At 51.0% G+C, this 15,154-nt stretch overlaps 1 protein-coding gene across 1 annotated transcript; it reads right to left on the bottom strand.

Moving 5' to 3' along the window:
* Positions 1-2,218: 2,218 nt before the first annotated feature.
* On the bottom strand, positions 2,219-14,812 carry DNPH1 (2'-deoxynucleoside 5'-phosphate N-hydrolase 1). The gene is made up of 3 exons (XM_089660934.1): positions 14,608-14,812; positions 5,844-6,026; positions 2,219-2,388 (listed from the first exon to the last, which is right to left on the bottom strand). The coding sequence occupies exons 1-3, from the start codon at positions 14,795-14,797 to the stop codon at positions 2,267-2,269; spliced, it is 495 nt and encodes a 164-aa protein (XP_089517060.1). The 5' UTR covers positions 14,798-14,812; the 3' UTR covers positions 2,219-2,266.
* Positions 14,813-15,154: the final 342 nt, after the last annotated feature.

The raw sequence follows: 15,154 nt of genomic DNA, 5'->3' as shown, positions 1-15,154 counted from the left end.
GAACAGGCACATAAAAAGAGACAGGACACAGGTTTACTCGAAGCTCATACTTAAAAAGACCTAGTGGAACAGGAATCGAGGAGGATTTTCAATAGGGTTTCAAAGGAAAGATATCAGTGGGGGGATAAGCCAAGAAAATATCTGATGAAAAGACTTAAGGAAAAAAAATATTGAAAAAATTAAGAATGAAAAAGGAGAACTGGTTTACTCCACCACTGGCGTTGCTGAAACGTTCCAAAAATTTTATAGTAAGCTGTATGATGTAAAATACAAGTACCCGAAAGGTATAGAGGAAGAAGAGGGGAAAACGGCTGGAATACCTAAAAAAGCAGCAGACCTGCCAAAAATATCAAAAGAAAAATGAGTGTCTTTAGAACCATGTGATTTCCAAGGAGAAATGATGCCCTGAAGAACACAGCAGGAGGTAAGAGCCCAGGACCCGACGGGTTTACCATGGGGTATTATAAGAAATTGGGAGACCTATTGGTCCCTAAACTTTGTACATCTATGAATGCCTTAGGAGAGGGAATGGGAATAAGAGCAGAATCGCTGCAAGCATAAAAAAACGATCGTTCTAAAGGAAAGGATCGCTCACAATGTGCTAGCTTAAAGACCTATATCACTTCTAAATATAGATACAAAACTGTTCACAAAGGTGCTTGCTACGAGGTTAAAAGTCAATGCCTGAATGGATACATTTAGATCAAGTGGGCTTTGTCCCAGGAAGGGAGACACCCTGCTGGGTTCCTAAAAAAAAAAAGGCTGTCATGCCTAGGGAGTAAGATGAAGAGATTCTCCCTTTTAACATCAGGAACCAACTTTGGGAGAGAAGGCACCCTTTTGTTCAGGACACTTGGACTCTGCTTAAACCAGGACTTCTGCAAGTATTCTACCTTCTTCCTTCATCTCTCTATATGGGTTACATCTTTTCTGTAAATATTTTTGTTGCACCATTTTGACCTTTTTAGTAATAAATTGTATTTTCTGAAAAGTGTTGAAGTGTTTCTAAAGCTCTTTAATGCAAACTAAGAATCCCTGTCTCTGAAGAGTGCTACTGTGTGTTTTAAAACCTCTGGATACATCTGCCTGCGATGACAGTGTGTATACAGATGATTATTCAAACATCATAGTGTTACTGCTAAGATTAGTGAGTTTCCTCCTTCTCTGTAAAAAGGTGGTGGTGGCAGTGTGAAGGGTTAATTGCGTAATTAACCTGACCCAGTAACAATCGCTCTCAGGCTGTTGACACAGATTGTAGTCCAGTGAGATGGAAAATCTCTGTGCAGGGTGCAGCAGGGTGCAGTTGAGAGTGGCATTGTTAAGCAAGTGGCAGCGCGGTTTTAAATTGGCTAGTCCTTCGGTCACAAGTTGGTGAGAAGGGCTGAGGTCTGATGCCGCGCCCGTCCCAACCAACACTGGAGGTTATTATTGCATCCACTGACACCAACACTGAATGTTATTACTACTGCCTCCGACACCAAGGATGAGGTTTAATTTACTCACACGTCCTCTACAATGTGCATTAACCCCTTCCCGCCGATGCCTCCCGGCCCTTTAAGAGATTCAGACGCCGGGAGGCGGGGCAGTTGGGGCGTGGCTTAGGAATCATGTGACCGCCGTGATGACGCGTCACGGCGGTCACATGATCGGGAAAGGTCCCGTTCGAAAGAGCGGACCGGGACCTTTCCGTGAGTACCACACCTGTGTGCTGGGAGCGCGCAGGGCGCGCGCTCTCAGCACATATGTATTTAGTTACATGGACACAAATGTGTGGCCGCTCGGCCTCTAGGCCCAGACGCCGGGAGGCCGCACATTTGTGTGCGGCCGGCGCAAAGGGGTTAAGATACACTGCAAAAAAAATGCATCAGGACCAAAAGCATTGGGCTTTGAGGTGCATTACAGGTCATTCAAATGGGCTTCCTAACTTGACACAATGCACCTGAACACACAACCATGCCAGCTATTGTTGCTATTGCTCTCAAAGCATCAGCGGGCTGCACTTGAGGCTAAATTTTCAAGTTGATCATGACAGTCAGACTACTGAACCGTATAGGGCAGTTCAGCCATTCAGGAATGGGTGGTAACACCCCCCCCCCCCAGAGACCACGCATCTGATGTATGGCAAGATTCTGCTTACTATCCTGTGAACAAGCATGTTGGAATATTGATCTGCAAATCTCCTAATTCTTGATGCGACACATAAGAAGAAAAGTCAGGAAAAAAAAAAAAATCCTTTTATTAAATCACACAATTTGCAGGTATTGAGTCACAATGATGGGAAGGTGACAGTAAAGTATTCTGAAAGCATTCCTTCCATTTCGTCAGGCTTGTAGTCCCTAACAAGAACCGAGTGTCCGTCTTGGGCACCCCGAATCATTGCCGACAGTACTAGAAATAGAAGAGCACAAGGTGATAGCAGAGAATGAATATGGGATACAAGAACACAGCAGCGTTGGCTAATCATTCATATAAAAGGCTGCAGAGGGAAGGAAGGATGGAGCTCTCAGGTACAGACAATTCATCTGAGCCCAATGAGCCTCCAGCCACTTACCAGGTGCCCACACTTCCCTGTGATAAGGACTTGCTGGCTCTCGGGTTGTGTACAGCACAACCAGCTTGCCTGAAGTTGGCCATAAGTTTTAGTGCCGTTACACCAGACGCTACTTAACCCCTTCAGCTCCAAACCATTTCTGGCCCTTTTTTGTTTACATGTAACAATCAGTATTTTTTGCTAGAAAATGAGAACCCCCGAACATATACTAACACACACACGGGGAAGTTCCACTTTAAGCCTGTCCCCCGCTCCCCATTAAGGATTGGCATCTTTGGGGAGCGGGTACCCGAATTTGACAGGTACCCGCTCCCACTTCCGCTGCGATCACCTAGGCCAGGGGTAGGCAACCTGCGGTTCTCTGTTGTGGAACTACATTTCCCATGAGGCATTGCAACATTAAAAAACACAGTTACAGATATGACTTGCAGAGGCATGATGGAACTTGTAGTCCTGCAACAGCTGCCTATCCCTGACCTAGGCGATCGGAAGTGGAAGTTGTCCTCCCTCCCCCCCCCCGTCTTCTGGGACACGTGACAGGTTCCAGAAGACTACGGGGCCATTCACAAAGCACAGTGCTACTCGCACATGCGCAGCGGGCACCTGAGGTAAAGCTGCAAGCTGTCACAGCTGGGTGCCCACACTAAAGATGCTGGCGCAAGAAGACGGCCAATGAAACCAGCCCTGGTGAGAACACCGCTGGACCGAGGGACAGGTAAGTGGCTGTATTTTAAAAGTCTGTAGCTGCTGACTTTTTTTTTTCTTCTTTCAGGTGGAACTCCGCTTTAAAGTCAAGGACATATCCATAAGTTGATTGGCAGCAAGTGCTTAAAGTAGATGTAATCCCCAATCGTATGACTTTTAGTTTGCCCATACTTCTCTTTTAAATAATAGAAAGAAAAAAAAAATTTTTTTTTGACACCCAGAGCAAAGCTTTTTTTTTTCCCCATCTTCTGACATGTTGGTGTTCTATCCTCCACTTGGATGTTATACATTACACTATAAAGTAAATGGGCGGCACAGTGGCTTAGTGGTTAGCACATCTGCCTTGCAGTAATCGAATCATGGGTTCAATTCCCAACCATGGCGCCTCCTGCATGGAGTTTGATTGTTCTCCCTGTGTTCACGTGGGTTTCCGCCAGGTACTCCGGTTTCCTCCCACACTCCAAAGACATGCTGGCAGGTTAATTGACTCCTGTCTAAATTGTCCTAGTTTCATCCTCCTGCATGGTTGGGGAAAGACCTGGCAACCTACCCTGTAAATAATGGCTAAGAGAATTCATGGAAAAAGTCGCTTACAGATGACAGTCCATGCAATCGCCAAGGGTCGGATACGACGAGATAGAGAGAATGAATAGAATAGAGAGAATGAATAGAGAGAATGAATAGAATAGAGAGATTGAGAGAATACAGCTGGATAAAACAAAAACTGTACGTCTTCATTTTAGGCTGCAAAGCAACAAAATGACTATTGTAAAGGTGGGGGGATGGTTTTCTATACCCACTGTAGATACACTAACAAACTGAAGCCAAATTCCAGCTCACACTTTACACGCAGGTACAGCAACAGTGTTGATCCTCTTAGGACAGGCATGTCCAAAGTCCGGCCCGCGTTCCGGACTGAAACGGCCCCACAGGTGAGCTACCCAAATACATAACTTACGGCCCCCGGTAGTGATTCCCTGAAAGCTACTGAGGACTCCAGCGATCTCTTGACATCATCAGCTGGTGCAGGAAGGAGAGCCCAAATCTCGCGACGTCCGAGATCTCGTGAGATTTCTGCTTTCCTTCTCTGTGTGCCGGCTGATGACGTCAATTCCCGCTCGACAGATCCCTGGAGTCCTCAGTGGCGTTCGCAGAATCGCTAGTGGAGGGCCGTAAGTTATATATTGGGCAGCTCATCTGTGGGGTCCGGAACGTGGGCCGAGTGATCCCAGGTGGTGCACAGGGAATTACTACTGGGGCTACCATTTACCATTATTTACTATGTCCGCAGTCTCTGGTCATCTCCTGTACTGTGTCCGCAGACTCTGGTCATCCCCTGTACTGTGTCCGCAGACTCTGGTCATCCCCTGTACTGTGTCCGCAGACTCTGGTCATCCCCTGTACTGTGTCCGCAGTCTCTGGTCATCTCCTGTACTGTGTCCGCAGTCTCTGGTCATCTCCTGTACTGTGTCCGCAGTCTCTGGTCATCTCCTGTACTGTGTCCGCAGTCTCTGGTCATCTCCTGTACTGTGTCCGCAGTCTCTGGTCATCTCCTGTACTGTGTCCGCAGTCTCTGGTCATCTCCTGTACTGTGTCCGCAGTCTCTGGTCATCTCCTGTACTGTGTCCGCAGTCTCTGGTCATCCCCTGTACTGTGTCCGCAGTCTCTGGTCATCCCCTGTACTGTGTCCGCAGACTCTGGTCATCCCCTGTACTGTGTCCGCAGTCTCTGGTCATCTCCTGTACTGTGTCCGCAGTCTCTGGCCATCTCCTGTACTGTGTCCGCAGTCTCTGGCCATCTCCTGTACTGTGTCCGCAGTCTCTGGCCATCTCCTGTACTGTGTCCGCAGTCTCTGGTCATCTCCTGTACTGTGTCCGCAGTCTCTGGTCATCTCCTGTACTGTGTCCGCAGTCTCTGGTCATCTCCTGTACTATGTCTGCAGTCCATTGGTTCAGAATTTTTTTTTCCTGTTTTTCGCCTCTAAAACCTAGGTGCGTCTTATTGTCAGGTGCGTCTTATGGAGCGAAAAATACGGTATCAATTTGGGCTATAATGGATTGGTGCTCAGGATCGCTTGATGTCATCAGACAGTGCAAGGAGAAACAAAGCCCAAATCTCGCGACCTCCGAGATCTCGCGAGATTTGGGCTTTCCTTCTCCCTGTGCTGGCAGAGTGATTTAACACCTGTTTAGATTTGTCATCCAAGTCACAAAATGAAAAGTATGCCGTTTTCAATAAACTTTTGCATAAAATAGTTCATTTGCATTTAATGTTAATGGTTCATCAGAATGTCGGGCAAAATGGTCGGCCCTCGCACATGTTCACTTCATCAAATCTGGCACTCTTCCAAAAAAGTTTGGACACCCCTGTCTTAGGATAAAGGTTTTACATAAGTAAATAAAAGCTGATCATTGTAAGCACCCCTGACCGTGATAACTGGTTTGTCCCAGCCCTCTAAACAGCTACATCTTCAAGAGTGGATGTTATTCTAACAGACTTACTGGCCAGATCACCAGGTGAACATAAGGGAAAGGGACTAAAAAAAAGAAAACTAAACAGAAACAAACCCTGTATAAACATTCCTCACCTCGTCCAGAAGATGGTCTGAATAGGCACAGGATCTTTTTGTTCATTGCCACAGCCCGGCCCAACTCATACCCGACACCCAGGGACGGCTGGGTCACTTCTGCCACCACCACATCGGCCTGTTGAAGCCACTTAACATCTCTGTCGTGGATGAACTTGTCTCCTTTTTCAAAAGCATCTTCCCCTACAACAGACGACACAGGAGATCAGCACGCGCAGTTTCCCCAAATCCTGATATCGATCCGTCTCTAACACAAACCGATACAAGCTTGGCACAAGGCCGGTACCAGACTGCAAATGTGTGGTCTTCATAATTCAGGAGCACAACCTCAGATCAATGCTGGTAACCACCTCCGCTCACTCACTGCCTGGAAATGAGCTTCACTATGGAGCACAAAGGCTGAGCTTCCAAGGCATGGCTGATCTCACACAGCAATTTCTGAGGCTGGAGCAGTGTTCTGGTACGGGGACAAGGAAGACCATCCTTCCCGGGAGAGGTCAGCGTACGGTACGGGGACAGGAGGACCATCCTTCCCGGGAGAGGTCGTCAGCGTGCGGTACGGGGACAGGAGGACCATCCTTCCCGGGAGAGGTCGTCAGCGTGCGGTACGGGGACAGGAGGACCATCCTTCCCGGGAGAGGTCGTCAGCGTGCGGTACGGGGACAGGAGGACCATCCTTCCCGGGAGAGGTCGTCAGCGTGCGGTACGGGGACAGGAGGACCATCCTTCCCGGGAGAGGTCGTCAGCGTGCGGTACGGGGACAGGAGGACCATCCTTCCCGGGAGAGGTCGTCAGCGTGCGGTACGGGGACAGGAGGACCATCCTTCCCGGGAGAGGTCGTCAGCGTGCGGTACGGGGACAGGAGGACCATCCTTCCCGGGAGAGGTCGTCAGCGTGCGGTACGGGGACAGGAGGACCATCCTTCCCGGGAGAGGTCGTCAGCGTGCGGTACGGGGACAGGAGGACCATCCTTCCCGGGAGAGGTCGTCAGCGTGCGGTACGGGGACAGGAGGACCGGAGGACCATCCTTCCCGGGAGAGGTCGTCAGCGTGCGGTACGGGGACAGGAGGACCATCCTTCCCGGGAGAGGTCGTCAGCGTGCGGTACGGGGACAGGAGGACCATCCTTCCCGGGAGAGGTCGTCAGCGTGCGGTACGGGGACAGGAGGACCATCCTTCCCGGGAGAGGTCGTCAGCGTGCGGTACGGGGACAGGAGGACCATCCTTCCCGGGAGAGGTCGTCAGCGTGCGGTACGGGGACAGGAGGACCATCCTTCCCGGGAGAGGTCGTCAGCGTGCGGTACGGGGACAGCAGGACCATCCTTCCCGGGAGAGGTCGTCAGCGTGCGGTACGGGGACAGCAGGACCATCCTTCCCGGGAGAGGTCGTCAGCGTGCGGTACGGGGACAGCAGGACCATCCTTCCCGGGAGAGGTCGTCAGCGTGCGGTACGGGGACAGCAGGACCATCCTTCCCGGGAGAGGTCGTCAGCGTGCGGTACGGGGACAGGAGGACCATCCTTCCCGGGAGAGGTCGTCAGCGTGCGGTACGGGGACAGGAGGACCATCCTTCCCGGGAGGGGTCAGCGTACGCTACGGGGACAGGAAGACCATCCTTCCTGGGAGGGGTCAGCGTACGCTACGGGGACAGGAAGACCATCCTTCCCGGGAGAGGTCAGCGTACGCTACGGGGACAAGAAGACCATCCTTCCCGGGAGAGGTCAGCGTACGCTACGGGGACAGGAGGACCATCCTGCCCGGGCGAGGTCAGCGTACGGTACTGGGACAGGAAGACCATCCTTCCCGGGAGAGGTCAGCGTACGGTACTGGGACAGGAAGACCATCCTTCCCGGGAGAGGTCAGCGTACGGTACTGGGACAGGAAGACCATCCTTCCCGGGAGAGGTCAGCGTACGGTACTGGGACAGGAAGACAATCCTTCCCGGGAGAGGTCAGCGTACGGTACTGGGACAGGAAGACAATCCTTCCCGGGAGAGGTCAGCGTACGGTACTGGGACAGGAGGACCATCCTTCCCGGGAGAGGTCAGCGTACGCTACGGGGACAGGAGGACCATCCTTCCCGGGAGAGGTCAGCGTACGCTACGGGGACAGGAGGACCATCCTTCCCGGGAGAGGTCAGCGTACGCTACGGGGACAGGAGGACCATCCTTCCCGGGAGAGGTCAGCGTACGCTACGGGGACAGGAGGACCATCCTTCCCGGGAGAGGTCAGCGTACGCTACGGGGACAGGAGGACCATCCTTCCCGGGAGAGGTCAGCGTACGCTACGGGGACAGGAGGACCATCCTTCCCGGGAGAGGTCAGAGTACGCTACGGGGACAGGAGGACCATCCTTCCCGGGAGAGGTCAGCGTACGCTACGGGGACAGGAGGACCATCCTTCCCGGGAGAGGTCAGCGTACGCTACGGGGACAGGAGGACCATCCTTCCCGGGAGAGGTCAGAGTACGCTACGGGGACAGGAGGACCATCCTTCCCGGGAGAGGTCAGCGTACGCTACGGGGACAGGAGGACCATCCTTCCCGGGAGAGGTCAGCGAACGGTACGGGGACAGGACCATCCTTCCCGGGAGAGGTCAGCGTACGCTACGGGGACAGCAGGACCATCCTTCCCGGGAGAGGTCAGCGTACGCTACGGGGACAGGAGGACCATCCTTCCCGGGAGAGGTCAGCGTACATCTACTAGCCAAAGATAACCCTCATTAGAACTTAATGCGTTTGTTAAAAGTGGCGACCCCCTTGGCCTTGGCTTGAGGAACAGCCTGGCCCTCACCCAGGAGAGTAGAAGACGTGGATCCTTTCACCACATAGGTCAGTCTCATGAAACTTACAAATATGAGTTCGCTTAAAAGCGGATTCCGTCCTTTTGGGGGTGTAACATGAACATTGCTCACAACCTGCAGACCCTCAAATTGCCTTGCCTCATATTGGGGGCTCTGCGGCATTCCTCCACCCAAATAGAGCTCTAGAAACCCAAACTTTCTTCCCCCCTTCCCCATTAAATCTCTATCAGCTACCAGCTGTTATGAAACCCTCTTTTCTTAGAGGTCCAAGAGCCCCCAGCCCTGTCATGCTACCCCCCCCCCCCCCAAGAACTCTATGACCCCCAGCTCTGTCATTTAGCACCCCCTTCCTCCCCCATAGAGCTCTATAAGCCCCCAGCTTTGTCATGTAACACCCCCTTCCTCCCTCATAGAGTTCTATGAGCCCCCAGCTTTGTCATGCCCCTCATAGACCCCCCTATGATCCAGCTCTGTCATGTAGCACCCCTTTCCTCCCCCATAGAGCTCTATGAGCCCCCAGCTCTGTCATGCTACCCCCAACCCTCAAGAACTCTATGACCCCCAGCTGTGTCATTTAGCACTCCTCCATAGAGTTCTATTATCCCTCCGCATGGCCATGCCCCTTATAGATCCCCCATGATCCAGCTCTGTCATGTAGCACCCCCTTCCTACCCCATAGAGCACTATAAGCCCCCGAGCTCTGTCACGTAGCACCCCCTTCCTCCCTCAGAGTTCTATGAGCCCCCAGCTTTGTCATCCTGTTCCCTCCCTTAAGAACTCTTAAGACCCCCATCACAGTCATGCCCCCCATCACAGAGTGCTATAGACCACAAGATCTGTCATTCCCCCACATCTATAACCCCAGTAAATTAATTATAGTCAGCTACCAGCTCAGTTATGAACCCCCTTTCCTTAGAGCTCCAAAGCCCCCAGCACGGTCATGCTGTCCTCCCCACCCACAAGAACTCTGACGCCCAGCTCTGTCATTTAGCACTCCTCCATAGAGTTCTATTATCCCTCCGCACGGCCATACTTCTCATAGACCCCCCATGATCCAGCTCTGTCATGTAGCACCCCTTCCTCCCCCATAGAGCTCTATGAGCCCCCAGCTCTGTCATGCGGTTCCCTCCCTTAAGACCCCCATCACTGTCATGCCCACCATCACAGAGAACTATAGATCCCAAAATCTGTCATTCCCCCAGATCTGTAATCCCAATAAATTATAGTCAGCCACCAGCTCAGTTGTGAACCCCCTTTCCATAGAGCTCCAAAAGCCCCCAGCACTGTCATGCTACCCCCTCCTACCTCAAGAACACTATGACCCCCAGCTTTGTTATGTAGCCTCCCTCTACAGAAATCTATGACTCCCATCTCTCCCCGTATAGAGCTTGATAAGCCCCCTATTTTTACATGTCCCCTTATAGAGCCTCTATGACCCCCAGATATCATGTTCACCTCCATGTTTTATGAGCCACATTTCTTTCACACAGCCCCCCATCCCCCAAAGACCTTTATGATCCCTCATCCCTGTCATGTCCCCTCCATAGAGAGCTATAAACCCCCAGATCTGTCATCCCACCCCCATCCTCTACCCCGTAAACAATGTGTATAGAAAAGAATGCCCCCCCCTTTTGAAATACTCACATTTTGTTGCTTTGAAGCCTGAAATGAAATTTTTGTGTTATCCAACTGGATTTACTCAGCGCAACTTATAACATCCAAATGAAAGATAGAACAAGTCAGAATGTTTTTTTTTTTCAAAAACAGAATCACAGAGTTGGAAAAAGGATCCCCCCCCCTTGTGTCTGTATTTTGTTGAACCCCCTTTTGCTTTAATTCCAGCCTTTAGTCTGTTGAGTAACTTTGCACATCTAGATTTTGTAATATTTATCTGCTCTTCTTTGCAGAACGGCTCCAGTTCAGTTACATTTGATGGTGACTGTGGACTGCAGTCTTCAAGTCATTCCACAGATTATCAAAGGGGTTTAGGTCTGGACTCTGACTCGGCCATGCAAGGACATTCCCCTTCTCCTCCAATCACTGGGGGGGATTCTTGCCATGTGATTTGGGTCATTGTCATGTTGGAGGGTAAACCACCTTCCCATGGACAACTTTCTAGCAGAGAGCAGCAGATTTTCCTCCACAATGAGACGGGATTTTGCCCCATTCATGTTCCTTCTATCCTGACAAGTGCTCCAGTCCCGGCTGCAGAGAAGCCCCCATAACAGGATGTTACTGCCCCCCCATTACAGGATATTACTCCCCCCATAACAGGATATTAGGACATTACCCCCCCATAGCAGATTAGGACATTACCCCCCATAACAGGATATTACTCCCTCCCCCATAACAGGATATTACCCCCCCCTCATAACAAGATATTACTCCCCCCCCCCCCCCAACAGGATATTACCCTCCCCCACCACAGGATATTACCCTCCCCCACCACAGGATATTACTCCCCCCCCCCCCCCATAACAGGATATAGGATATTACTCCCCCCCCCTCCTCCATAACAGGATATTACCCTCCCCCATAACAGGATATTACTCTCCCCCCCCCCCCCCCATAACAGGATATTACCCTCTCCCATAGCAGGATCTTACCCTCCCCCATAACAGGATATAGGATATTACTCCCCCCCCCTCCATAACAAGATATTACCCTCCCCCATAACAGGATATTAGGATATTACTCCCCCCCCCCCCCCCATATCAGGATATTACCCTTCCCCACAAAAGGGTATTACACTCCCCCATAACAGGATATTACCCTCCCCCCCGTAACAGGATAATATCCCCCACCCCCCATAGCAGGATATTACCACCCCCCTCATAATAGGATATTACCCCCCCCAATAACAGGATATTACTACCCCCCCATAACAGGATATTACCACCCCCCCCTTCATAATAGGATATTCCCCTCTCTATGCTGTACTGTAGGAATGGTGGGATTTGGATGGTGAGCTGGATTGGATTTCCAGCCAGACATACCATTTAGTGTTACATAGTTAGTCTGGCTGAAAAAAGACAAAAATCCATCCAGTTCAACCATTAAAAAAAAAAAAAAAAAAAAAAGTTATAATGCTACACCCACAGTTGCTCCAGAGGAAGGCAAAAAACCCAGCAAAGCACGATCCAATTTTCTCCTGCAGGGAAAAAATTCCATCCTGACCCCCCCCCCCCCCGAGAGGCAATCGGATATTCCCTGGATCAATTAGTGTTGAAGCCAAATCATTCCATTTTCGTCTCCTTTGACCAGAACCTCTTTCTCCATGTGGCCTCAGAATCTTCAGCTTGGGTTCACATCGGTGTGGTGCAGTGATTCGCACAGTAACCGCATGCCTGTACAAATCACGTGATTTGTGTGCAATCGGAGTCGTACATTTTGTATGGCTTTAATCACACCGCACCCGCACCAAAAACACGCAGGTCCCTTTTTTGGGTCCGCACTAGAATTGGATCGCATGGGTATTCACACCTATGTGATCCGAGTCTTCACGTCGCACCGCGTTTTGCGAACCACTTTCGGGGGGGTTGTTAACATACACACCCGCAGTGGTTCGAATGAACGGGGGGCGATTCTGATGCGGTGCAGAAGTCGCACTGAAACCGCTGCAAGTTCCGCACCGCATCAGTGTGAACCCGGGGTCAAGGTCTGTTTTGGCAAAGCTCAGTGGTGACTGCTTTCTTGAGGAGCGGCTTTTTTCCTGCACCCCTCCCATACAAGCCCCATTTGTGGAGGATTGGTGATCTTGGTGTCACATGACTACAATGACCACTCTGTATCATCAATTCCTGACACGGATTCAGAGTTGCAGGAGGCCTCTTGGTCGCCTCTGACCGGTTTCCTCCTGGCTCTTCCATCCAGTTTGGAGCGACGTCCTGATCCAGGGAGGGTCCTTGTTGTACCAAATACCTTCCACTTCATCATAGACTTCACTCCACTTCTAGGCATTGAGGAAGCCTCTGTATTTTTTTTTTTATCCATCGCCTGACTTGTGCCTGTCCACAACTTTATGCCGGAGATCCCAGATATAGTGCCTTGCCACCCATAGCTGATTGTTTGCTTCAGTTACACTACCAGGGACTGAAATGCTCCAGGAAAGCTCTTTATGCTGAGCCAATCACAATGACCCCCTGCTGATCACAGATGAATGTCAAATGGCTTTGTGTGCCACTGAGAAGGTGATTAGCTACACCTGACTGAGTTTACAAGTCATTTTTTAGGAGGAAAGGGGGGGGGGGGGGGAATCCCTTTTTCAACTCTGATTCTGTTTCTGAATTTTTTTTTTCTGACATGTTGGTGTTCTTTCACTTGGATGTTATAAGTTGCAGTAAATACAGCTGGCTAAAACAAAAACTGTGTCTGTCTTCATTTCTGGCTGCAAAGCAACAAAATGTGATTATTTTTTGTACCCACTGTAGCTCTACGACCCCTCCAAGCTCCACCCTGTACCCCCCATACAGCTCTATGAACCCCCAGATCTGTCCTGTACCCCCCAAAGCTCTATAAACCCCCAGACCTGTCCTCCTGCATCGCTATGAAACCCCAGATCTGTCCTGTACCCCCCATATAGATCTGTAAACCCCCAGATCTGTCCTGTACCCCCCCCATATAGATCTATGAACTTCCAGATCTGTCCTGTACCCCCATATAGATCTGAAAACCCCCAGATCTGTCCTGTACCCCCCATACAGATCTATCCTTTACCCCCCATACAGATCTACGACCCCCCAGATCTGTCCTTTACCCCCCATATAGATCTACGACCCCCCAGATCTGTCCTTTACCCCCATATAGATCTACGACCCCCCAGATCTGTCCTTTACCCCTCATATAGATCTACGGGCCCCCAGATCTGTCCTTTACCCCCCCATATAGATCTACGGGCCCCCAGATCTGTCCTTTACCCCCCATATAGATCTACGGGCCCCCAGATCTGTCCTTTACCCCCCATATAGATCTACAACCCCCAGATCTGTCCTGTACTCCCATATAGATCTACAACCCCCAGATCTGTCCTGTACTCCCATATAGATCTACGAACCCCCAGATCTGTCCTGTACTCCCATATAGATCTACAAACCCCCAGATCTGTCCTGTACTCTCATATAGATCTACGAACCCCCAGATCTGTCCTGTACTCCCATATAGATCTACGAACCCCCAGATCTGTCCTGTACTCCCATATAGATCTACGAACCCCCAGATCTGTCCTGTACTCCCATATAGATCTACGAACCCCCAGATCTGTCCTGTACTCCCATATAGATCTACGAACCCCCAGATCTGTCCTGTACTCCCATATAGATCTACGAACCCCCAGATCTGTCCTGTACTCCCATATAGATCTACGAACCCCCAGATCTGTCCTGTACTCCCATATAGATCTACAAACCCCCAGATCTGTCCTGTACTCCCATATAGATCTACAAACCCCCAGATCTGTCCTGTACTCCCATATAGATCTACAAACCCCCAGATCTGTCCTGTACTCCCATATAGATCTACAAACCCCCAGATCTGTCCTGTACTCCCATATAGATCTACGGACCCCCAGATCTGTCCTGTACTCCCATATAGATCTATGACCCCCAGATCTGTCCTGTACCCCCAAAAAGCTCTATGAACCCCCAGATCTGTCCTGTACCCCTACAAAGCTCTATGAACCCCCAGACATTTTGTTCCCAGCCCCTCCCCAGACCTCTATGTACCCCAGTTCTGTCACGTGTCCCCTCCCTCTTCCCATACAGCTCCAATACCCCCCTTCTCTGCCAAGCTCCTCCTCCCCTATAGAGCTCTAGGAGCCCCCAGCTGTCATGTCCCACCTCCCCCATACAGCCCTCTGATCTCCGCTCCCCGGGCGATATATACCCGGACTGCAGCCTCCACATGGTGTCACCAGGGTGCCGCCATCTTGTCGGAGCCCTACAGGTGACAGGCCAGGTACGGCTGCCATTACCGGCTTCAGTGATCTCCGGTCGGACGATATGCTCGGTCAGCACCGTCCCATATCGCTGTAACTCCCGGACGATCCGCTCATACAGAGCCCGGTCCTCCCGTCCACCACGAATACTACCACAGAAATACACCGACAGAGACATTCCCGCCTGAGAGCAGACCGGCCAATGAGGAGCCGGGGAGGGGGTCATATGACTGCTCTCCTCACAGGGTGCAGGTGACTTTATGTTCTCCTCAGGGCAGGGAGTGCAATTACACAGCTGAACAAAATGACAGGAACACTGAAAACCCATCAAATCTCAATGGGGGGGAATCTCCTGCTCAGGGGTGGACTGACAACTCATGGGGCCCCCGGAACTAGGGGATCATGGGGCCCATGTGTCCTTGCCCACACTCAAAACACACCCAAAAAAGCCTATGAAAAGGTACCAGGGGCATTTCATGGGGCCCCCTACTGACCCCGGGCCCTCGGGCTGTGTTCGAATGGTCAGTCCGCCCCTGCTGGATCTCTATACTGACATGGACGGGGGATGGGTGAGGAACGTAAG

The sequence above is a fragment of the Staurois parvus genome, unplaced genomic scaffold, assembly GCF_062004578.1.
Source record: "Staurois parvus isolate SC_StPar_1 unplaced genomic scaffold, SC_StPar_1.0 ptg001288l, whole genome shotgun sequence".
In the NCBI taxonomy this organism is placed as follows: domain Eukaryota; kingdom Metazoa; phylum Chordata; class Amphibia; order Anura; family Ranidae; genus Staurois; species Staurois parvus.
The sequence above is the reverse complement of the archived record's forward strand: the minus strand, read 5'-3'. Positions and strand labels throughout refer to the sequence as shown.